This window comes from Haliaeetus leucocephalus, unplaced genomic scaffold, assembly GCF_000737465.1.
Source record: "Haliaeetus leucocephalus isolate CR32 unplaced genomic scaffold, Haliaeetus_leucocephalus-4.0 Scaffold406, whole genome shotgun sequence".
NCBI lineage: Eukaryota > Metazoa > Chordata > Aves > Accipitriformes > Accipitridae > Haliaeetus > Haliaeetus leucocephalus.
The window spans coordinates 7614551-7640299 of NW_010972842.1; the positions used below are offsets into that span (position 1 = coordinate 7614551).

General features: G+C 37.2%; 1 protein-coding gene across 5 annotated transcripts; it reads right to left on the reverse strand.

The window, feature by feature from the left end:
- Window positions 1-716: 716 nt before the first annotated feature.
- Window positions 717-25591, reverse strand: RPAP3 (RNA polymerase II associated protein 3). 5 transcript variants are annotated; one of them, XM_010574090.1, is made up of 17 exons: window positions 23964-24422; window positions 23233-23373; window positions 22620-22742; window positions 20341-20468; window positions 19618-19739; window positions 19175-19245; window positions 18090-18221; window positions 16551-16678; window positions 14783-14904; window positions 14291-14361; window positions 14019-14135; window positions 11765-11976; window positions 10386-10581; window positions 9630-9727; window positions 8145-8245; window positions 6928-7032; window positions 717-726 (listed from the first exon to the last, which is right to left on the reverse strand). In XM_010574090.1, the coding sequence occupies exons 1-16, from the start codon at window positions 24114-24116 to the stop codon at window positions 6941-6943; spliced, it is 2007 nt and encodes a 668-aa protein (XP_010572392.1). In that variant the 5' UTR covers window positions 24117-24422; the 3' UTR covers window positions 717-726; window positions 6928-6940. The 5 variants fall into 5 exon arrangements, 4 of the variants coding, with proteins under 4 accessions (XP_010572392.1, XP_010572390.1, XP_010572391.1 ...); XM_010574088.1 differs by lacking the exon at window positions 717-726 and adding an exon at window positions 25458-25591 and having other exon boundaries at window positions 6534-7032; window positions 23964-24122; XM_010574089.1 differs by lacking the exon at window positions 717-726 and adding an exon at window positions 25429-25591 and having other exon boundaries at window positions 6534-7032; window positions 23964-24122.
- Between the last annotated feature and the right edge of the window lie 158 nt (window positions 25592-25749).

The following is a 25749-nucleotide window of genomic DNA, read 5'->3' on the forward strand; positions in this document are numbered from 1 at the left end:
GCCTCTACAGGCATTCAGTCCCACATCTCTTAACAGTGGGAAGACTACGCTACACATTGTCTGTTTAGATTGCAGACCCCTGGAGGAAGGACTTACTCTGTGCCGTCATAAGCCAGTGACCACAAGATGCTGGTACAAGTCCCTGTGCAAGACCCACAGGTCATCTGCCTCACCCCCGGCTCTGTGAAAGCCAGGAAGACAACCAGAAAGCAGAGCCCCAGGGACTGCCAGGGCTCTGTATTTCAAAGTATGCAACACACAGTTTGAACAAAGCAGGCAAACAATTCACCAAGCTGCAAAGCATTTGTTTTACCCAGATGTCATCATCGAAATTTAAGACAGAAATGAAGTAGAGGTTGCTCCTCAGCTCCTCAAAAAGGCTCCAGCCACGTACGACCCCACTTGCTGTGGTCTGCACCATTTTCAGGCAGCATCGAGCCACTCGCAGCAGTATTTCAAGTGCTACTGGGAGCGGGATGCAGGACAAGGGCTCTCTCAAGGTCAGAGCAAGCCAAAGCTTGACAGTTGCAACCCAGTGCAAGGGCTGAATCTACTTCTCTCTCTTGCTTTAATTTTGAAGTCTAGGGATGATAAAAATTTAAACAAAAATGATGTTCTCCTTAAACTCAATTAATGCTTGCAGATTTTTGGGTGAGAGATGCCAGCTTTACCAATCAATCAGACAAGCTTGTCCACAGAAGAATGAAACATGAAGCAGAAGAAAATCTCAGAGATCTGGCAAATTCTTAAGTATTTATTTCATGTCCTTTCTTTGTTACAGATTGTACGGAAAATATTCCCTAAAATGTTTTTACCCATCTGTTGAAAACACATACATTGTCACTTAAATAATGCATTTAATAAGATGTAACCCTGTCATAGCCTTGCTAATTTTCACAACCACCAGAATCCAATCACAAAATGCAAAGAAATCTTGACACCAAGGTGAGAATTGGGAGTCCTCAAAGCTCACGTGCTACACAGTGTTACAAACACAGGCTTTGGCATACAGCAGTAGCTCATTACTTCCTATTTCAACAATCTGAACTTCAGGCTATTTTAGAAAAAGTTGGCAGCATTTCCACTTCCCAACAAAGACTCTGGAGTACACTTTTCTGAAGACAGCAAACTGTTCCCGATTTTTCCAAAAGTGGTAGCAATTCATTACAAACCAAGTTCAAGCACCACTTGTCAAGCTGAGTACTCAGCCTGGTGTAGCCAGAAAGACACCAGATTTCAACTTAAGGAGTCAGATACTATTCTCCCATCACAATCACAGCTGGGCAAATCAACCATTTAATCCTTCTCTGCTTTTTGGCAATACTCATACTGTCTGCCAATTCTTTAGGGAGGAAGCTGCCTCCAAGTACACGCCCTTGCAACCTGAATTACAAGCAGTCATCCCTCTAATACACATAGAGGCAAAAAATCTGGGTTTTGTTTGTTTGTTTTTTGTTTATTTGGGTCTTTTTGTGGGTTTCCTCACTTAGACTCTGATCTGCTGTTCAGCTCATTGTGGCAGACCTGCCCAAGTATGTAGCCACAAAACAGGACTTTAATAGTTTATACAGAACATTAATCTGTCCTATCTCATAAGGCATCAGGACAAGGAAGGCTTTTGTATACTCAGTTGTTGGTTAACGTGATCCGTATTTGTGCTAACTGTACATTTCTTGCTTTAAAACCCAGGTAGACTTATTTGGTATGAAGGAACAAGGAATCAAATTTATCTTTTACCCTGCCACCTTCAACTTTATTAATGGAACAACTGTTGGAAGAGAGATTGGGAAGTCTGAAGTTTGAAGATGAAGTCTTGAAAGCAAACACTACTTCTGCAACTATTAAGAAAGCAGAAGACTCCAGTGTATCCAACCACAACTGAATGCCACAACAACTTGAAAAGGAAGCAAGGAGAAAAAATTTAAAAGAAAAAAGGAATTCCCTTGGTTTCTACGCTGTACTCACTTCAGTTTATAAAGCCAGATATTAGAGTGGAATATTCCTACAAAATGGAGCCTGAAGAAGCAGAGCTGTTTGAAGGAGCTTTCAGAAACAAAGAGCCTTGAGCAGAAATTTTTAGAAAACTAAAAGGAGCATTCAAATGACACTTTTAGACGCTGAGCTGCTTGCAGCTAATGGCAGGAGGGGGAAGGCAGTGGAGAATACAATGTTTGGAACATGATGGAAAACAGAGAGGGCACAGTGAAAAGGAAGACTGAAATTCAGAGAGAGGGAGTCGGCACATGGTGACAGATGTAACGAGAAAGATCTGATACAAATGGTTCATGTGAAATAGTACAAAGAAAAAGGAACAGACAGATGCATAAAACCCACACAACTTCACTGCTGCAATCGGGCTGAACTGCATACTTAAGAGATGTGACAACAGTGAAAAATACAATTTTGCCTTTTATTCCAAAAGTTTTATTTTCCCTAAGCCTAACCAAAGCAGATAAGGTCAGATTAATCACTAATGCAGTTCCGGGTTCTTTGGCAGACTTGTACCTGCTAATATTAAATGAAGACTAGATTCAAACTTAGGACGTGTTCCTGAGAGGTTAGGCTAGTTTCCTGCTCTCTCAAGGACAATCAATAAAGGTTTTTGGATGGTTATTATATCCTCTGAATAACACAACCCTTGGAAATGCACCTTAAGGAAGTTACTAAAGCATCATGCAAAGGCAGCAGTGATACAATGCAGTTCAGAACATCATTGGCTCTGTAAGATCCAAGAAAGAAAAATAGAGTGTGACTGACAGCTGCTACAAAAGAAAAGCTACAAGGTGAATCTTATCTGGGGAGAAGTGAGAGTCAACAAATGTTACATCCCTCTGGTTTTATTAAAGCCCTTCTTGCTATCCCTAGAAAAGCACTAATTTACTGAAAGAAAAAAAAAAGAACCCTAGTTGCAGAAGACTGGTATAGTCTCCTTGGCTTACAGTTACTATCAGATGGGACATAGGCGAAGGAGAGAAGAGAGGATGTATACTTAATGCCCCAAATTCTTAGTTTCTAATACTGACAGTAGAGCAATCTCAAGCTGCCAAGACATCACAGCACCTAAACACAACTTTCAAAGCTTCATGCGCTTCTCTCTACTCTCTTCTCTCTACTTCTTCCTCTGTTCTAACACTGCCCAGTAAAGTTTCATGGGAGGAAAATCTAAGGGCAGAAAAGGGTACAGACCTGGCAGTTCCCAAACAAATGGTATCAAGACAATGAGCTAAAATTATGCCAACGGAAAAAAGGATAGGAAGTATAAAAAGGGACCAACCTGACCAACAAAGAGCTCTTCAACGATCTCAGAAGAGAAAAGCATGCAAGTAATGGAAACGAGGACAGGTTATTTAAGAATTATTAAGTAGGACCAACAAGAGAACACTGGGACCATATCAGAACCGAAAGAGGAAAACAAAATAAGCAGCAGTTGACAAGAGTAAGAAGAGACTGCATTAAAATGCACCTGCATTAAAAGAAAAACAACAAGGGAAGTGTTAGTTATGCAAGGTGGAAGAAAAACAACTGACAGCTGATGACATTAGAAATGAACTATTCAACAGCAGTTTTCACTGCAGTATTCCCCAGTGATGGCAAATGCAAGCAACTGTAGTCACATCATTGACAAAGGAAGATCTCTGCCTAGTAAAAGAAAAGAATGGGTTAGAATGTAGGTTTCTTGAAGTTCGATGTTCACAGGTTCTCAGGGCACCAAAGACTTCTCTATAAGGTATGTCAAAAACTGGTATGTTAATCTTATATTAATGATATGTTAAAAAGTAGCCTCAAAAACAGTAGTAATATTAATTATATTTGAGAATTGGCAAGCTGAAATGCCTATTTTTAAACAGAAAGACAGGGAGAAGCAGCAAAAACTTCTTGACCAGAGTCAAGACCATTAATTTTTAATTCTAAAAAATATTTTGGAACAAGTACTCAAACTACACTTGTTTATGCTTTCCACAGTAACTGACACAAGTCAGCCAACAATAAGTCACATTAAAATCCTTTCTTCCACAGTAGTGTAATGAAAAAGCAGTAGATGAAGTATCTTTATCTTGACATCTGACTATCACAGGACATTCTCATAAGACAAACACAACTCAGATTAAATTATTACTGTGTGAATGCAGAGCTAGCTAGAGTTATCAGAAAGGAAAAAAAATAAAGTCACAGTCCACTGTCAAAACAGAAAGCTGTAAGGATATTCTCCAGAATTATGTTCTAGGATCAGTTCCATTGATATTCTAACAATCTGGATGATGAAATCAATAGACAACATGGAGTTTGAGTGTCTCCCAGATCTACTGGAGGACAATATTCAAATTAAAAAATGATCTTGACAAGTTAAGGAGTTGTCTAGAAAAATATAACATTTAATATTGGTAAGTAAAGGAATCATTCAAAACTCAAGTCTGAATCAGTCACTGCAGCAAACATGACCTCAGATTTTTGACACCTTGAATGCCATAACATAGCAAAAGGCTACAAAGTATTCCATACTGTTTAATTGCCCCACACTATTTACCTCAGAATTTTTTCCCCTGACACAATAGGAATATAATGACTGAGAGAGTGTTGGATTTAAAAAAAGAAAAAAAAAAATCCCCTTCTCGTCCCAGAAAGAATTCTTGACTTACTTCAGATCTACGAATCTTCTCCATGTTTCATTAAACTCATCAATTCGGAGTTCTGGCAAGCTTTAACAATTTAGAAGGGAAGAACACTGCCATCTCCTGGAGCAAGTGAAGCTTGCAGTTCTCTGCCTGCCTGCCTGACTTCTGCTCTCCATCTTGCATTGTTTTCCATGCACTGAAAAGTAACCTCAGGGACTTAGCAAGTCACTATCAGATGTTGCCTTTAGAAATACAAGCAAAAGGCTACAGTAGCATACTGCTTGCAAGATAAATCTTGGTGGCCTAAGTTCAGTAGCAACATGAATCGGATCTACCCACCTACCTCACCACATGCTACATGCTTGAACAGATTCCTTTCAAACAGCCTTCCTTACCACATACAAATCCTGAACAGAAATCTCTGTAAAAGCAAGATTAGGACCAGCCTATTCTCATTAAAAGCACAGCAGCCTGGATGGAGTTGTAGGTGACTCTTGGCCTACAGGTGTCAAATCCTTCTGCTATCATCTTGCTTTTATTGTCAAGGATCCATGTTACAATCAGATGTTTTCATCCAACAGCCTTCAAGAAGCAGCTTCTGAGAATGCACCAAATGCTTGATTAGTATCACCTAGTCAGGCATACATTTCTGTTCCACACTAAACAACAACTCATAGCAGTTCGTAAGAAGGTACGATGTATCTACAAAGGTGTATAAAATTACTTCAGTAACTACTCCCCCCCACTTCTGTTAGTTACAGCAGTATCCCTGATACATTATCAGAAGAGCTTTACAACAAGGGGAAGAAATAGCCAGTTATGAAGTAACTTGGGACACACCTAGTAATAACAGTTCATATTGTAGGTAAGCTGCAAGCAGTGTCACATAAAGGCTCTTCCATTTCCCCAATAATGCTGACTATTCTACTAGTGCTCGGTTCCAGTTTCTAATTGGAAGCTACCTTAGGGATCTAGTGCTCCATTCATGCCAGTTGCTACTCAGCCCAAGGATGTAGCTCAGTTACTTTTTTTTTTTAACCAGATTATAGCTGAACTAGGATATTACACTGCTGCAAATGTTTTAAAATTAGTTTTCTAATACTGACTACATAGAAGATAACATTCATACCTTTTCCTATTAATCCATATTGGAAGTTTGAAGTCTTTTTGAATGCTATAGCTGCTTAATCATTCCTCTGAAAAAGAGCACAACTACCAAAACAAAAGCACTAATGTCAGAAGGCTTCCACAGTCAGAGAAGCATCGGTAAAGCACAAGGGCTGAATCAGGATGAAAGCAAGATGACAGAATATTAGTATGAGCAGGATGAGAGAGATAACAGTCAAGCCTAGAGACACAGGCAAATTTTTAGATGCTGCTACTTGGATACTACAGTTAAGTCTTACAGTGTACTTCACAAGTGCTGTTATTTCCTTCTTCTGGTCACGCGAACAGTATGAATAGTTTATTATGCCTACTGCTATTTCCTGTCTCATCTAAAAATTTCAGGTGATTTCATCCTTTGTCTTCTTCATACTGGAAAGGTATTCTGCTCACCTTCCTGAGGCTTCTTGAGGGCTTTACCTGGTTAGGAACAACTGACCCAAAAAATAAGTTTTATCAGAATATTTTAAAAGTACTCTCCGAAGAAAACAAAAAGTGATTTTCCCCTATACTTTTAGTTTCATTCTACAGTATTTGGCTTCCTTCTATTCTGCAATTACAGTTGAGGTTCACAGGAGTACCTCAGCTGTCAATGCTAAAACTCAGATTTTGGGTAAACTCAAGTAAAAGAATTCTGGAATTTTTTGGCCATCATACCTCAGGTTTGCTTTGCACATTACATGTTCTGATGTGGTGTATCCTTAGAGAAGAATGACTTAGGCACCTTAATAAAAAAAAAAAATCCTTAAAAATTTAGTATCTTTAATTCAACATTCAGTTTATTTTCTAAAATAAAAAACACGCACATTTGTAATATACACCATTTGATTCTTACCAAAGACATGTTTATAAATAATTTTTTTTTCCTTTTAATAAAGATCTCTATCTACAGTCCCAATCCTGAATGCCAATCTGCCCAACTGTTTTTTAGGCAAACAGATTCCACTGAACACAATGTACATCTGTATTGTTTCAGGTGCTGGAAAGCAAATGTACCTGCAGAAGTAGATAATTATCTCTTCAGGCACTTGCATTTTGGCTAAACCAAGTTTAAGAGTTTCATTACTTATACAAAAGAAACAAAATTCCAGTCCTTACAGGCTTCTTCAGCTGATTTCCACATGAAAGAAGTACGGAAACAGAAATTTACGTCAGTCACCTCACTAGGAGAAAATGCCGTATTTCTTCTCCAATTCTTCAACAGAAGTATCTTTCAATCCCATGTGGTTCACATGATTGAACAATACCTGTGTAACTGTAAAAGAAAATCCCAACATAAACTGTTATTTTTGTTACCCACACTCTTAAGGTAAATTAGTCCAAGTCTTCCCTCGGTGAGAGTAAGGGTTGGATTATATAGCTGAAATGCAAGTAAATTTTTAGAACTACTGAGAGGATGAAAAAAAGCAGCAAAGGGAAGCTCTCACTTTGTTTTGATGCCCATGAGCCGCCTCACATTTCCTTAAACAGGTATATAATCCTGACAACATAAACAGACAACTTTTATTTTGTTTACTATCTCGGCATTATGCCATTAAATGCAGAAGATAAAAGTTAATGCCAGATGGCAGACAAAGCTTACATCAGGTTAAAGGCGTGAATGCGATTCATAAGAGGAATTTACTTGCACTCCAGTATGTTAAACAAGTAATTTTATTTTAAGGAGATTCACATATCAAAATTTTCAAAGTATAATGGTTATTAGGGAAACTCAGCTGTAGATAGCAAGTTCAACATTATCTGGTCGCAGAGGAATGTTTTGCTTTTAAGTGTCTCACTGTTATATAGTCTCTCTGGTGTTTTAAATAAAGAAAATGTTTGCGACAAACCCTAATGTTATAAACCATGAACCCAAGTCAACGTCAACCTGAATTGCAAACTAATTTAAGTGATGCCTCAAGAAAAGGACAGATGACCAGGCTGAGTGGTTTAGAGACGTTTGCATTCTTTTTGCCAATTGTAAAGTCAGGATTGCCAAGAAATGGTTGTAAATTGTGGAAACTGTAATTTGGACACCTTGCATCTCAGATATAAGATTTCATACAAATTCATAGATTTGTAACATTACCAGCTACAAACTGAAATGCTAGAGAAGCTTAGTTTATCAGACTAAAATGCAGTAGTATTACTGATAAAAACAAAAGGATTTAGCTGTAGTTTTCAAGTCTTAACAATTAATAAGGAATCAAAAGATTAAGAAAAATTACAATCATATTAACTTCTAAAGCAATCAAAAAGCTAGACAACTAATCTTAACTGATTATTACATGGAATAAACAACAAGAATAGCACTAAATTTTACGTATTTTTTGCTAGATTCTACAGTATCACGAATGAAGTTTAAAAAGACACTACCAAATTACTTACTTTTTTTCTCTGAGCCCGACATAAACATTACTGCCATATCAAATCTTTTTAATTCAGATAGCCTCTGGAGGATTTCAAGGATGAGAGATGGCTCCTCTTTCCTGAAGAAGATTATTAGAAATATAAAAATAACTACTGTTGATTAGAAAGATTCAGTAGCTGCAAGCAATATTAAAGACTTCAGGAATAAGAAATTAAAGGACCAATGGAATTCCCTTCTCTGTGTCTCTCATGTTCCCTGCCTTTCCCATCTTTCTTGTCCATTCTTCCACCCACAAAGCAGAAAGTCAACATCCAGAAATCTTTATGCAAGTATCATTCTGATACAGAGAAGAGTGAAGAAATATAAAAACCTAGACTGATGCAAACTGACTGCTGTTCACGTACAGAATAGCTGCTTATAGGTTTTAATGCTTACACCTTGCCATAATGTCACCATTTCTTACATATATCGGGGTGTTGTGAAGGGAAGTAGCACCTACGGTCATAAGAGGCTCAGCAAAAAGCACCACGTTACAGTTGCCATCACTTTTATCCATACAGAAAATTCCTAGATTGTGTTCATTTTACATTCTTCTGGTCAACAGTAAACAGGCAGTGCCTTTGTTACAAATACTAACAACAAGTAGTATTTTTCTTTTGTATCTTGTCCTGTCTCCCCCCCGAAATGTCTTTCACCTTACTGCAAACAATTTCAACTTCCTAGCCTTTATGTGTCATACCACCAAATGTAGGACTGTATCTCTTGAGATGTCATGTTTCACCCACAGGATGGATATCTACTTTTAAAGCAACCAAGGGAAAGGCTAACATTGATTTACGTTTGCTTTTCTATATAAAACACCCTAAAAACATTCTGAGTGTGTGCTCTCAGACAGAGTAATTCAGAGAAGCGATACACTGCCTCTGACAGGCAAAATGAACTTTAAGACTCAAATGGTAGCATGGATAGAAATTTAAAAAATAATTATCAGGTCCTGTCTTATCAGAACTTCTAGCTCCAATACACATTTACTATAGGCTACTGTAAAATGCTAGCAGGTAATTAAAAATAAAAGCCAGAATGCATCACCATAAGCACTGCACAAAATGAAACCCTCTGTATTTCTCAGCTTTAGAAAAAAGTTAATATAGAAAGCTAATAATGTGCAATTATATATGATAATAGAACATACACAGTAATATGAACAAAAAGTATTTCATACAGTCTAATATTCAGTTTCCAATGCTATTTAGCAGAACTGAATTCGACAGCATACAGTAAAGACTTTATTTCTTTACCTCTTTTCTATCTGATTTTTCAAGATACATTTAATTTCTTAAGAAGGAAAAATTGAATCATTCCAATTATTGCATCATGCTCATGTAATGCTGCATGCTGGAAATAATTTTGTAAGCCCAAGGGTAGAGCTAGGGAGAAAAAAACAGAAAGGGCAAAAAACCAGAACAGCAATAAGCGATGGAAAACAGAGGAGTTAAACTTACTCAATGTAGAAATCATGTAGAATTTTCAGTATCTGGTTAAACAAGTCTGGATCTAAGGATTTCTGGAACAGTTTTGGATAAAGCGAAGGCTCTATTTGCTTTGGAAAAATTAAAAAAGTATTACTTTTAGGCAAGAAAATACAGTTGAGTCATAAGAATTAGAAATGAGTTTTTAGGAGGTCTTGGACAATGCTGAACTGCATGAAAGCAAAAAAAAAAGAAAAACAAATCACTTGCAATATTTGACATTGAACGTTAATTTGGGGTTTTTTTTGTGATGACGATTGGTAACTGCTTTTAGAAGTATTCTAAGCAATTTCTTTTTTCAAAATACATATAAGCAGAAGTACACATTAAGTAGATTGATGTGTTTCAAGCATTTTTTCAGTTTAAAGAGATAAGAACATTGCTATGTCTAATTACCCTAGAAGCATTAATTTGAAAAATTAGAATTTAACGTGGTTACTAACGTATTCATGTCTTTACAAAATCAGGGCCTATGTTTGAAAGAAGAGACAGATTATGCAGAGACTGTACTCAAAGCGAGGTAAGTGAAAAGTCAGGCACAAGAGAAGAAATACTCAAATGTGGATCAAACTACTTAGAATTATGTGAAGGCAATTAAAGCAAGGGACTATTGTACATTGTTAAGACGCTCTAAACATAGCTACCCCTTTCCACCTAAGTTTGCGTTGTTTCTTCAATGTCAGTTGAAGAAACTGTCCAAGCAGTGTCAATTAATACTACGTTTCATACCTTCAGGTACAAGTACATATTTTCTGGGCAGTCTTTCAACTTCCTGAAGTCAGACTCAAGCTGGAAAGAATTTGCAGGAATAGCAGGGACTGGAGAAGCAGATGTAAATGACCTTTTTATTTCTTTTTCTCTCTGTTTGTTCACAGGGAAAGATGGATGCAACATTGATGAAATTCCTTTCACGCTAGCGGGAAGCCTGCAGAGAGATTTTGAAATAGATAATCAAGAAAACATTTAAGGAAATCTTACCCTGAGACCTAATTGGAGATTCTTCAATTCATTTAAAATACCAACAACATTTTTAAAAATAATGGGGTTTAGTTCAAGCAGGTGTCTAAAAAAAACCCTTCAAATTATGGAAGCTTTACACTTGATTCATCTTTTCTAAAAAAACCACACCTGCAAATACTTACAAATATACTCAGCCTTTCTCTACTTTGTTTCTGGAAATAACTGCGCTTTATGGTACAGATTCCTACCATACACAGCTGCAAAAAAAATAATTACATTTTCTGCAAGTTCACGATGCAAAACAATAACACGTCAAACGAACAAACTGTTTTCAACACTGATTACAGTGGAGCTATTTTTGTCCTGTAATTTGTCAGTTCACTCCATTTATTTTTCAGAAGTTATAAAATTGTTAAAAAATATACTTTTTTCTTCAACACTTCAGAGTAAATCCTTCTGACTGAGCTGGAAAAGGTGGGTGCGAGACGGTCTTTCTCATAGAAATTCTTCAATCAGAATTCCATAAAAAGCATTTACTGTTAACAGAACGAGATGATGCCAATGCATACAGAGTTTTCCTAAGCAGACAACAAGTAGAGTTCCAGCAGGGGTAAAATTAGGATAGTGGCTTCTATACTTCAGCCTAGCTTCAGTCAGCCAGACTTGAGTTTGCCTAGCTAATACAGTGGAACTTGGAGCAAACCTGAAGTTATCGGCTGCCTGCATAGCAGAGGGAAGAGTGGTGACACTCTCATCTGCTCCTTTTCTCTCACGTAACTGGTGTGCAAAGACTGTTTGAACTCTGCTCAGAATCTACTCTAAAACATTACAAATAAAAAACACAGCTAGGGAAGATGAAGTGCACAAGGAAGAGACACAGCTTACAGGAAAATCTTATGAATTCTTTATATTGGAAATGTAAGAACAAGACTAGTTTTCCATCTGACAGTAAATAGATCATACTTGTCTCAACCACTCCATGACCAAAGAGGTAGATGTGTAACAACTACAGTTTCTTTGAATATCTTCTTTTTGATTTGAATTCTCCAAAATATGTTTGATACCTCATCACATGTAGAATCTGAAAATGATGATTACATTTCAACTACATTTACTTTTTAAAAGAGGATCAGAATTTTTATACTTACTGTAATGGTGACGTATCACCAATTTCTTCTATTTTCAAGTGCTTTGCTTTTGGAATGTCCGTTGTAGTCAACTGATCATCCTGATCTAGATTCTCTGTTGTTTCAACACTCATTGAATCCCTCCAGTTATTGACTAAAGAAGTAGTGCTGGGCAAATCACTGTTTGGTGTGTCATCATCAATTTCTTCAATGGCTATTCTTCGCAAAGGCTTCTGAACAGAACACGTAACTCATGTCATGTGTAGCCTCAACATCAGTGTATATATAAGCCCCAGAGAAACAGCTATGTTTAATTTTAAATAATTTCATGATAACTAGTTCATTTATAGTGGTGCACATGGAAGATACTTTCAATCAAGATAAATGGCAGAAAAAAAGAAACTTTATTACATTCTGCATGAAGCCTTATATGACCATTTTATTGCTTTACTCTCATAAACCAGTGTATCCTTACTCTAGAGGATCTCAGAATCTGCATTCTGTTTTCCCAGTAATAAAAAATACTTTTTTTTCCCCTACTAAGGTTGAATGGGCAAGGACTACCATGTATTTTGACCAATGATCTGGCCAAGCTTTGTAATTTAGCTAAACAAGTATCCAGCAACACAGGCCTTCACCCTCAACTTAAAATTTTTGAGACAAATATCTGTAACTTAGCCCTGCTGGTTGACCAAGTTACATACATCGCAAGGCAATTAATTCCACCACTACAGGTCATGCTAACTAAAATGCTTCAGCTTGTTTAATCTCTGCATGATCACCACTATTTTTGACCTTCGCAGGTCTTACAAGGAAGCACCATGGGGAACGGGGGGAAGAAAAAGAAATTCATCACCTTTTACTTTGGAATTTCATTTCCTGAACATGAACATAGTATATATTGGTCAAGAAATACAGATGCAAATACACACAATTAAACATACTCAACAATTTATAGAGTTCTAGAAACAACAGATTTCTCTGTCCAACTCTAACACAATCCCATCGTAAGTCTTCACTGCAGTTTGCAAGCTGCTTTAAATCATGCCAAAAAAACCCTGTCTTGTTGGTGTATTGACAGACGATACACGGTTTGCTTTGCCAATATATCATGTTATCATTGTGCTAAGTCTGGGAGGCTGCCTGTGGGTATGAAACAAAATCACAGTTCTCTACAATCCTTGGGCAGTACTAAAAGCATAGATGGTTCATCTATACTTTGTTCTACCTTAAAGAATAACAAGGAGAAAACAGTCAAACTAGTATCTCCACTTAATTTAGAAGCCAAACTGAAAACAGTATAATTGTCTATAGTATTTCAGTTACTTCAGAACAGATTCATTTAGATTTCAAGAAATATTGTATCTGGTTATAGAGAATGCATAATACTCCCCGCCCTCCCCCAAAAAAAGGATCAAAATGTGTGATATTTTCTACTAAAACTATCCATCTGAATTATATATATTTAATGGAGATAAACAAACATTTTGAAACCATCAAGAGCAGAACACTACAGTACTCCGTACAAAGTGTGAGCATGCTTTGTATTTTCACAACTCACTGCTGAATGTATAAAGATTAAATGTACTAAAAGGGGAAGCCTAATACATAAAGAAAGCTAATATTACTCCCTGTATTACCGCATTTTGCCACATGCAACTCATTAATCTGACTATAACCACTGGTAATTCATAGTGCAAAAATACTGCTTCTTGAAAACCAATACCCAGCTATTCTACAGTTTATGTGAATGAAAATGCCAGCTCAAGGCTTCTGCAGCAGGCCTGGGTGACACCAGCATATCACATGGGTAAGCACCACGTCTTGTTACCCACTACAGCTGCTACAGAAACTGTAAACAGCAGATGAAAAGAAGGGAAGTTTACCCAGAGCTCTCTTCAAATCTGCAATCAAGCACAGAGACTCAACTGCCTCCCCTTTACTCTCAACTGCGATGTTACCTCTGGACCCAGGACAGGGTTGTGGGGTTGCCTCCCTGTTTCATATTATAGATATGGGCGTACACCATGTTTCTCAAGTGTGGTACTGCAGGCTGAATTCTTACAGCACTGCTACTGTTACACACACATGGCAATGCTCAAGTTACCTTCCTGAAAAATATCAAAAGAGTAAATCTGTAAATTTTGGGCTTTCCACAGGCAAGATGTATCTGTCAGGAGTTAAGTCTACATAAATAAGCAAGAAGTGGGTTTTAACTTTAAGCCCTACCTTTCCCATCATTACAGAAAGCAACTCACAAAACAAAACAACTTACTGTTGACTTCAGGTGTAATGGATTATCAATCAGTTTCACTATATTTTTTATTTCTGTTTCTTTTATCAATACTGCAGGATATTCTTGACGAGTCCACTGTTCTTTCTCAGCTAATTTCTGGAGGGAAAAAAAAAAAGCTAAGTTGTCCAAAAGATAAAAAGTTTGAGGAGTAATTGTAAGGTATGTTAAAAATTATGTAATAAAGAATGAAAACATACTACTACTATAGGCTTACAAAAAAAAAAAAAGCATAAGTACATAAGTATACATACATTCCTTATTTTAGTGAGTTCATTTATTGCTTGTTTATTTCCAGGTTCCAGCTTCAAAACAGCTTCAAAATCTGAGTGAAAAATAACATATGAACACCGTAGACATTTCAAGTTACAAAGTAACCCCGGCAAATTTTTAAACCTTCTATTTTCCTCTCACAGCTCTAAAATAATTAAAGGCAGGTAAGTCATCCTAATGCTTATATCATGACCTAGTTTCTAAACACATTTTTCAAACTATTTCTTACTACTTATCATAAGCAACAATAGTTGTAATTTCACACAAAACTGCCTACTCATCATGTGGATACCAACACAAAAAACTATACATATTCAGTGAAACACTACAAAATCCCACCATTCTTAACTTTTGCACTGATAAGCTCAATTAGTCAGCAATTGATTTAATTTCTATTAGAAGATTAAAAAAAAATCAGGATGTCCTTATGTTCATCTCTTACCTATCACACTTTGGCTAATTCAAAGTCATACCTTGCATAGCTTCTTTTAGCTTTCCAAGAGCAACTCTGGCAGCTCCTCTTCTGGCAAAGGCTTTAGAATAGGAGGCATCTAAGAGCAGAGCTTGTGTACAGTCATTTTCTGCCTCTTCATATCTCAACAAAAGATTAGTACAAAATTAATAAATCAGTTTCAAGAGACAGTTTCAACTGAAAAGACAGAGCTACCCAAAACAACTAAAATATGAAGACAGATCTTAATTACCTATATACATATAAACACACACCACTGAGCTAAAATGTAAAATAAAAGCAAACATATAAAACATGATTTCTCAGCACCTTGAAATTTCAGCCAAATCTTTTGGTATCTCATGACACACTGCTGACTCTCTCTTTATCATCACAGAGAAATTCACTTCCTCTGTGAAAATAAACACTTAAAGCCTGTCAGAGCAGAGTCCACTTTAAACATTAGATAGCCTTAAAATGAAAGTTAGCATCATAGCTTTGTAATTCTGAAAACCAGAAATACCGTTACAAACAAGCAAAAATACAACAAAGGAGAAGCAAGCAAATATGAGAATAAATTTCTCTAAATATGAATTTCCGTGACTTGTCCTTAACTATTTCAGAACGAGAAGTCAGTATATCCTTGCATTAAAGTAATTTGCTTCACTGTAAGATCAAACTTCCTCATCCCAGTTATATTTAGTTGTATTAGATCATGAATCCACTATATGCATATTAAATTATTTTCATTCATTCCTCTTCTTGTTCTTCAATCTATCATTAAATTTATGGAAACAGTATTTTCTTTTTGCAGTTATCAGTTCTAGAGATTTATAAGAATACCAATGAGCTTCTGTTGCCTTTTATGTTTGGGTCCTCTCTGAAAGGTAAAGACTGATAATACACTGATTTATCATACAGAATCGATTTGCTCGCTTGGTTGTTCAATTAAAGTATCACTTCCTCTGATTCTCTGAGAACATTATTTGCATTATGCTGTCCTCTATGGCTTCAGTACTACATTATAAACGTTGTGTCAGAAATACTACCTGTGAAATCTATTTTATAATCTCATAATTGGAGATCAATGTATTGTCTCTACAGATACCCAGCCATGTCACATTAGAACAGATGACCAACATAATGCTCAGCAATCTGCTTCTCATGCTACCAGTTTAAAAGGTTTAAACTACCATACCATCAGGGAGTCAAAAAAAATTCAGACTTCAAAAATGGTCATATGGAATTTCTCTCACTTGCTAGAAAGTATGCATTTCCCACTGCTACTGAATTATTTGAATAAAGCTTAATTAAAAATTAACTGCACATACATATCTCCATTAGTGGAGTTAAAGAAAAATATTTTAAAAGATGACAATTTCCAGAAAAATCTCCTGTATAATCCACTTCTTTTTACAGTGCAACATTTAGTAGCTGACTGGGTTTTATAGTCAAAAAAAGACAAAAAGCTTTGGGCAGGTCCTTTGAGAATGGTGAATATCTAGAATTTTACACACACAGAAGAATGAAAATCAAACTTGAGAAACTGTTTCATACTGATGCTTTTTTATTCTCTCAGAATTTCTTTCCTATGAAACGCACTGTCAGATCACACATACCGAGTTGTTCTCTCTCCCTTACTGTTTTCAATACAATTTATTCTACACTGAATTGTAAAAAGAATTAGACGGAGTGACAGTAACTTAAACTAAGTAAAAATCTACTGGTTCATTCTTCCATCTAGTTCACAACAAAGAATCAAAAGGCATAGCACAAGCAATCCTACTTACTTTTCAATCTTTAGATAGGCCATGGCTCTGTTAGCTGGCAGAAGCGCATTGGTGCCATCTGCTGCTATACCACGGGTATAACAGTCTATTGCAGTCTCATACTTTCCTTCTTTGAAATAACCATTACCCTGTAATATTGACGTTAGAAAAAAATAGCGTTCAGAAAAACTCTAGTGCAATGAGCTTTTCTTATCCTTTTTAGTAGACAGGGTCACAATATCAAGAAAATGGATCACAAAGCGCATCCACATCAGGGCAGATATTTATGGCATATTTCTTCCTATCTAAGCTTGGAGGCAGACCACCAAAAAAAAAAAAAACCAACTTAAATTTTTTCTATTACTTCAAGGATAAAAAAAATTTTGCTTCATGCATAGTTTAAATCTATAGCTTGTGATTCATCTTTACTCTTGATGTGCAGGATAAGCCACCCTGTACCTCCTGAATTTAAACACAAGCTGAACAAAGCTGAACCTTTACAATTCCCCTTTCAGGACAACTTTCTGTACTGCACAAATCCATCTTTATCCTGCTACATCCATGAAACCGTTACCCTCAAATATTACTTGGGCCCAAATGTTGCTGTTATTTTCTAAGTAATGCTCCATACAACAAAATTACATTACTTTTTTTATTTGTTTCCAAGAGACTAAAATTATCTTTTGCATCTCAGTACTAATACAAAGCCATGTATTATCTTCTCTGCTACTACTGTACTCACTGGCAAAAAAAGTGAAGGCCACAGCTCAGACTTGACAGGATCCATGTTGCCAGAACAGGCCCACAGTGAGTCATCTCTGCTACCAATGAAGTATTGCACTAGACTGAAATGTCATTTCTGTGGCCTCTTCAAATTTTTGTTCCTTTCACCTACTTAATGTATGCTTTCATTTTTTTCCTGCTAATTACCTCTCACAACCACTACAGGAAACCTGAATATTGATAAAATGTCAGAAGTTAAATCGCTAGGTAAGAAAACAGAGAAAATTATGGTTTAGTTGATTATGTTGTTTCTTAATTGCAACAGTCAGGAGAAGGAGAAATCAATAAGCTAACTGTGAGTCAAGACCATGTATCCAGAAATACATTTTTATTGCCATTGTTGCCTGCACTCCTTGAAGTCCTTTTTACAACTACTTCTCACCATGTAATCAGAGGTTTGAAAACACAAGAAATAGTCCACAACTCTATTTGGACAAGCAGTGGTCAAGATGCATGTAATACTGGCTAACTGGGACCTTTGTATAAGAAAGTTCAAGTTCTACTTATCTTACTACATATTTGAAATTTATCATATACAATTTGGGCTGTAAAAGCTACCTTGCATAATTAATCCTCCGTAAGAGTCTCAACAGAACTCACTGTCCCCCTCCCTCTCTATAGAGCCCAAAATGGGAAACAATAAGGTTATATCAAGGACACTGTATTTATGAAGTTCAAGACAGTATCGGGTTTAATTTACACATTTGCATGCTAATAGCACAACACAACACTCTTCTTCACTAGTTCTCTCCTGTTCCACCAGAACCTGTGACTTACCAGATCTTTCTCTGTAATAGCCTTCTGCTTGAGCTGCTGGTCTTCAATGCACTTCTTCTCTTCGTCCGTTAATTCTGGTCTGACCGCAACTTCAAACTCTTTCTGTTCTGAACTTTCTTTTGATGACAGAGCCTGCAAAGATGTAATTTTTTTCCTCAGTAAGTATTTCCCCCACTTACACATTTTCAGAACATAAAATTACAACAAATTCTAAACTTTTAAGATGAAAAAATCTGCCAAGCATTTTAACAGAATTGCCTGTGTTGTAAGTTGAATGCAAATTGAAGAGACCATTCTAAATTGTTCTTGAAAATGTTATTTCTATGAGGGATGGCGAGTCAGAATATTACTTGGTAAATAAAAAGTATGTAATTTCTGAAGCACAATGTAAAATGACCTATGGAACCTGTCTCTATCTATTCCAATTCACAAATCATTTATTTCTTCACTTACTGGAGACTTTGGGTCTTCATTCTGAACATAAATTTTTCAAGCACTTTCAAAATACAGCACACAGTAATGACAGGTGGGCTTATATTTACTAAGGTCATCATAATCAACATTCTCTCCCTGTCATGAAAGGGATCAGACTTGCACTAGAGTATTATGTTCTGCCAGGCTTAAACCCATCTTCTGGTTCGGCAAACCACAGCCATCAGTGCGGCTACAAGCAGGCTAGCAGTTTAGCTTTATGGCCAAGAGAACACACAGGTTCTCTCATATGTAGTGCTACCTTGTACCAAAATACTAAGCATGACTGAAAGAAACATTAACACAGGAGATAGAAAAAACATCTCAGGGCAGATTTAAAAAAAAAAACAAACAGAAACAAAAAAAAAACCAAAAACACAGATGGTGCACACATCCAGTCTTAGTCTGCTAATCCACCATTACACTGATGTGTGCATGCATGCTAGTTAATCTGGAAGAAACTCAATTACAGATTTTAACCTCAGTGAGCTTCAAATACCAGAAAAAGCTCATGAGATTTTGTTGAATTCAGTTCTTGTTATAAATATAAGTTGATACAGATACAAACTGAACAGGGTGCATTAATTTATGTTAGGGCCTATTAATCTTATTACCTGATCAATTTTCTTCAGTTCACTTTTTGCTTCAAAGTTGTTTGCATCCAGCTCTAAAACTTTTTCATAATCTATCAGAAGATCAGAAAACAATGTTTCAGGTAGGAACTACAGGCTAGTAACCAGAGTATAAAATAAGAGCACTCTTTTGAGATAACCCTTTTTTGTAGCTACCTAAAAAGCCAGAGACACTACAAAGAACACATTATTCAAAGACATTTAAAGCTGAATTATTCTATAACTTCTAATACCTACAGTAATCATTTAGACCGGTTGCTTGAATTTTACCTTGCCAGAAGAATATGTGATATGGTTATTTCATTTCTTTGTTTACAGGAAATGAAAATTAAATTCCTACAACAAATAGGCAAATCACAAAAGCTTTAATCAAGCAGACAGACAAACAGTTTCTATGTATTTTAAGAATTTTAAAAAAGACCCACCTTCTTTAGCACCTTGAAGATTTTTCAAAGCAAAGCGAGCAGCCCCTCTTCTGGCATAAGCCTTTGTGTAATTTTTATCTAAAGCAAGTGCTAAATTGCAGTCAGATTCTGCAACAGAATACCTATCAAAAATATGCAAAAGTTAGTTTGGACACATCTAGGTAACAAAACCCAAAACTTCACCCGGTTAGATTACTCTGAAGCTTTACAGGTTCTCCCTAAAGTGGAAATCTTACATGCTTCAGAAGGGGCACAGAACAAGTATTTAAACATCTCTCAATTCAGCACACATTAGAACAGGTGCGGAAAACAGAGGTCAACAACCTCTATTGCAACAGAAAGAATAACCAACTCTCCTATACCCTTTCTTCCCCCAAAACAAATTAGAGCCTTAGAAATAGAGCTCTCTGAATCTGAAAGGCAAATTAGATACTGAACTTTTTCCTCCCTCTTTTTTCTTTTTGAAGTCTTACACTGAAACACAGAAGACAGTGAACTTCCAACATGAAAGCAGAGGAAAAAAAGATGAGAGAGACTACCAGATTCTTTATCCTGGCAATTCCTATTTTACTTTGAAACTGCAAAGCAGATTGCAACAGCAGTCTTACACAGACTATATTATGGCATGATAAATAATATAATCAAGACTTAAAACCAGACAAAAAATCTGAAGGTAGCATTTGAAAGAAGAAAATATTAAAGATTTAACAATATAAGTCTTACTTTTTCATTCTATAAAAAGCCGATGCTCTGTTTGTGGGCAACACTGGATTGTATGGATCAGAATGCATGCCTCTAGTGTAGCATTTTATAGCTTCATCAAAGTTCCCTTGTTTAAAGTAGTTATTACCCTGTGAATAGAAGAAAGTCTTTTTAGTGAAGTATACATTGACAGGCACACTACTAATTTTTGGTGGAAAAATTCAAAGCTCATATTTGAGAATGCTAAAACATTTTTGTTTAACATCTCTCACAAAGTACTGCTTTACTCTAAAACATTTAATTAAAATATTCTAAGCATCCCATATTAAATTTCTCACAATGTATGTAATAAGAGGGTTTTATTATATACTGATTTTCAAGATCTGTAGGTCATTTATAGAAACCTATAACAAGCACATACATAGCTGCTTAAATTGCCATAGAGAATTACCAAAGTTTTTTTGAGTTTTTAGCAACTAGATTGGGCATCTTTGCTTTCCAAGGTAAATATTCTCTTTTCTGCCTCCTTTGGGACACAACTTTTATCTTGTGTGCCCTCAACTGCTTCACCACAGCCAAGATGATAATAGTTAACGACATCTCAGTTTCTCAGTGTAGACTGCAGATTATACATCAGGGAATTTCTACAGCAGCAAGGAAAGAAGGCAGATGTCACCCATACAGACAATAAAAAAACCCTAAGAAACTCTACTGAAGAAAAGTATGGACTGGCAAATGGTCTTAGGTGATTGTTTGTAAACAAAGAGGTGTCTCAGAACTACAGAAGTTGCCATACAACTAACTTAGCCTATCTCACATGGCAATGAAGCACAAAATAGGTCTTGCTGTATTCTACTTGCAAAATAAGGTAAAACTGAACCAATACCAACTTGCCATTACCAAAGCAGGGAAGACATGCAAGTTCGCCCATCATTCCCAGATGTAGTGGCCTCGCAAAGGAGCCAATCTTAAATTCTTGGTGATTTAGTTTGGGGCATTCAGACCTTGTGTTCAGGTAAACACCAGTTTGTTCCACATGGCAATTCTATACAGCAACCCAATTTCTCAAAGCAAAAAAACCCCACTACATTAACCATCATAAGTGCACATTAAGCAGAGTCTGACGGGCTTTGCTGCAATTGGTGATGGGAAGAAACAGAAACGCAGTGAGAATTCTGGATGTTGGAATAACAGGCAGGAAAACAGACATACAAAATTCCAAACAGGCAATTCTTCCACCAGAAGTGTAGTCTTAATGGACAATCTTTTAAAAGAATCTACAAAAGCTCCTATGTCTACCTTGCTACTCTGCAAATCAGAGAATCATTCAGGTTGGGAAAGACCTTTAAGATCATCGAGTCCAACCATAAGCCTAACACTGCCAAGTCCACCACTAAACCATATCCCTAAGCACCACACCTACATGTCTTTTAAATCCCTCCAGGGACGGTGACTCAACCACTTCCCTGGGCAGCCTGTTCCAATGCTTGACAATCCTTTCACTGAAGAAATTTTTCCTAATATCCAATCTAAACCTCCTCTGGCGCAACTTGAGGCCATTTCCTCTCATCCTGTCACTAGTTACTTGATAGAAGAGACCACCACCCACCTCACTACAACCCCCCTTCAGGTAGTTGTAGAGAGTGATAAGGTCTCCCCTCAGCCTCCTTTTCTCCAGACTAAACAGCCCCAGTTCCCTCAGCCGCTCCTCATAAGACTTGTGCTCCAGGCCCCTCACCAACTTGGTTGCCCTCCTCTGGACACGCTCCAGCGCCTCCATGTCTTTCCCGTAGTGAGGGGCCCAAAACTGAACACAGCACTCGAGGTGCAGCCTCACCAGTGCCGAGCACAGGGGGACAATCACTGCCCTGCTCCTGCTGGCCACACTATTTCTGATACAGGCCAGGATGCTGTTGGCCTTCTTGGCCACCTGGGCACACTGCTGGCTCATCTTCAGCTGGCTGTCAACCAGCACACCCAGGTCTTTCTCTGCCAGGCAGCTTTCCAGCCACTCTTCCCCAAGCCTGTAGCGCTGCATGGGGTTGTTGTGACCCAAATGCAGGACCCAACACTTGGCCTTGTTCAACCTCATACAGTTGGCCTCAGCCCATGGATCCAGCCTGTCCAGATCCCTCTGTAGAGCCTTCCTACCCTCGAGCAGATCAACCCTCCCTCCCAACTTGGTGTCATCTGTAAACTTGCTGAGGGTGCACTCGATGACCCCATCCAGATCATTGATAAAGATATTAAACAGAACTGGCCCCAATACCAAGTATAACAAACAGTTACAATGCTATAACCTTTTCTTTCTCTGCAAGAGCTTTTTCTGCATCTATACGGATTCCATCTTCCTCAGAGTCTGATTCTGGAGATACAGAATCATGGGTACTATCTTCCTTATCAAGTTCTTCAAGTATTTTATCCTGAAATCAGATAAAAACAAATTATCTCATTAGAATTTAACAACACAAAATAAATCAAGCAAGACTTTTAGGAGAACTAGTAGTGCATTTTAAAAAAATCTCTATTGCTTAAGTCCTCTTTACCGAGGAGTATTCCACACTTCAAAAGTAAGAGATCTGTCCTCTAATACTGCCAGCTGTGTTTAGTCTTATATTCTGTTAGAATTATGACCTTTTAATAGATGTATCATTAAAACTTTTTTTTTTTGGTGGGTTTTTTTTTCCTTAGTCAAACTCAATCTGCTGGATGAAAGCATGGTCAATAGAAAACTAGTATTTCTCAATATCCCAAATTTTCAACCCATAACCTTTTTAGAAGAAAGCTACTTTCTATGTTCACATAGTACGATACTAACTTGTCAACTGAACTCTCAGGACAGTAAGAAAATCTTATTTAAGACAAAATCAACTGGGGATAAGACTCATTTAACAAGCAAATATTCTGACTCACCACATCGAGTTTTCCCCATGCTTCATAATCATAAGACTTGATCTTGTTTTTCTTGTTTTCCTCGGTGGTTATCTTCAAAGGGACTTTACTTTTGCTTTTCTTCTTTTTCTTAAAAGCCCTGTTTCGAATTGGTGGCAAGTTCTAAATTGAAATAAGTAATTTATTATAAAACAGATGTGTGGAAGTCACTTGTATTGAAGAATCTATAGTACCTATATCCAGATACAGTATCTGTATCTACTCGCTAGCTTTATTTTAGAAATCCATCCAGCAAGCTGTTCTCAGGAACTCTACAAAACCACTAAGGACAGAAAGTATAAATCCTTCAATAGGTAATAATAGCAAATATTACATGTATGGTACAAAGTTAAGTTTTAGAAGACAACTCTCTGCAGAGTATCACTGAAGTATCACATCAATACATTAAAAGTCAGCAATAAATAAGTAATACTGATGCTGCAAACACAAATATTCTACCTGGAAGTGATTAAAAATTTACTGGCCCCACCACCTCCAGAGGCTAATGCCCCACAGCTGTTGGTGGAACAGTTTACAGAGGAATCTTTGGTCTGCTTCAGATGGAGAACAAGTCAGCTGGGTGAGCTCATACCTTCTATTCCGATATTTTAAGTCAACACAGGTAATTTTGCTGAAGCAAAAAGTAACTACTATAAACACTATCACGTTATGAATAGCTTAGTTAACAGTGACACTGGACTTGTGATTTTTACCTCTTCTGGGACACCACTCTGCTTCCTTAGTTCAGAATCCACTTCTTTAATATCTTTTTCCCAGCTCTCCAACTCTCTCATAAAATCCTGCAGCTCTTCAGCATTTTGCTTCATTTGCAGCTGTAGTTCTATCGCTTTATTTGGTGCACTCATTGTAATCTGCCAAATTTCAAGGAAAAAAACTTTCTAAAGAGAACTTGACAGTATGTACTGAAGGAAGCTAGCTATTTCAAAATGAATTAGTCTGACCTGCGTGCAAGACAGGCTTCCCAATAGCATAGCAGGAACATTAAATAGTAAGAGACTAAGAAGAAACGCAGTTTAAATGTCTTTGAAAAAACAATGGGAAGCCGTGTTAGTTAGTTGAAACAAAGTATATCAGAACAAACAGCAACTCATGCTTTCCTAAGTGTAAGGTAAAGGGCCCAACCAGTCAATGAAAACCCTGAAAGTTATAACAAGGTGTTCCTAGTTTAAAGCAATTTATGCAGTGTTTCCCAGAGGACAGAATGAAGGAAAATTTAACACGTTAACATGTAAGTTTTAACGAAACAAAACCCAAACAACCAATTAAGATACACATGCTGCCTTGTATCTGAACAGAAACAAGACATCTGACAAACCGACTCCGAAAAGCACTTTTGGCTCCTACAAGTAAGTACGTTTAAATATGCACACATTTTTGGCACAGGAACGAGTAAACACATGAGGTGTTTTATTATGAAGTCTAGTGAATTACAAGTCCAGAATATTCTTTGAATGTACGCATCCTTGTACACATCTGTAGCCCTCCAAGTCCCTAAACTACTGTTTAATAATTACTAATACTTAATAGTCTTCATAAGTTTTGTTGTCTTAATTTTAGTATCTTAAGTGAAAGACATTTTATTATCACAGAAGTATCAAGTCACAAGTAAAAAGCAACCTTAAAAAAAGCCTTGGTTACAATTCGGGGAAAAAAACCCCACATTTGTACAGTCTGTAGCACAAAAAGCCAAAAGGATGAAGCAAACGTATTTTGAAAACAATCATGATGAAGTAATTAGTGATGAACTAAATACAAACTTAGACAAAGCAAGCTGTGAATGGTTGATAACTGCAACCTCTTGACTGAGAGAGCTTCAGGATCAGTTACGATCCTCATGTAAGGATAAACAAGCTACTCATAGAGACGGTACACACAACATTTTTAAGGAAGAAAAAGGACTAGATTTTTTATTTGTTTTTAACATCCAGTAAGACAATAACCTAACAGCATAATTATTTATGGGCCAATTGAAGCTAATGACTTCTGCAATACAACGTGCTGTCCATAATTACGGACAAGCGTCTCATAAAAGACAGAAAAACACACTGCACGATGACCAGTGAACTAACGCTCCCAGAGCAGAAGCATTTTTTCACCCTCAGGAGCAAGCACCCGTGCAGATGCCCCGACGCACCCGTTGTGCTTCTCCCTAGTTACCTCCTCCACGCAGGCGGTAACTTGCTTACCCTCAGCAACGTATTTTTTCCTCCAGCCTTCTCAAGACTTGGCCTGTTTGAAACAAAGCGGGAAAGTACTTCAGCTGAAGCCAAACCCGCCTATTTCCCACCGTGTTTGTAATTTTGGTGTTTATTGTAATTATTTTTTTTTCCACTCGCCTCACACAGCTTAGCAGCCACCTTCCCCCCCTCACCCCCAAGTTACAGACCAGGCCCTGACTCCTTCAGGCGCCTGAGGCGGGGCCTGCTGGGCCACGGGGAGGCGGCACCGGGCCCGGCCGGACACCAGACACCCCCGGGG

Coding starts and splice junctions, on each gene's coding strand:
- RPAP3 (XM_010574090.1), bottom strand. CDS start 24,116: ATGAGTGCACCAAATAAAGCGATAGAACTACAGCTGCAAATGAAGCAA. Junction 19,740..20,340: donor GCTTTTTATAGAATGAAAAA/GTAAGACTTATA, acceptor TATTTTTGATAG/GTATTCTGTTGCAGAATCTG. Junction 19,246..19,617: donor TCTTCAAGGTGCTAAAGAAG/GTGGGTCTTTTT, acceptor ATCTTCTGATAG/ATTATGAAAAAGTTTTAGAG.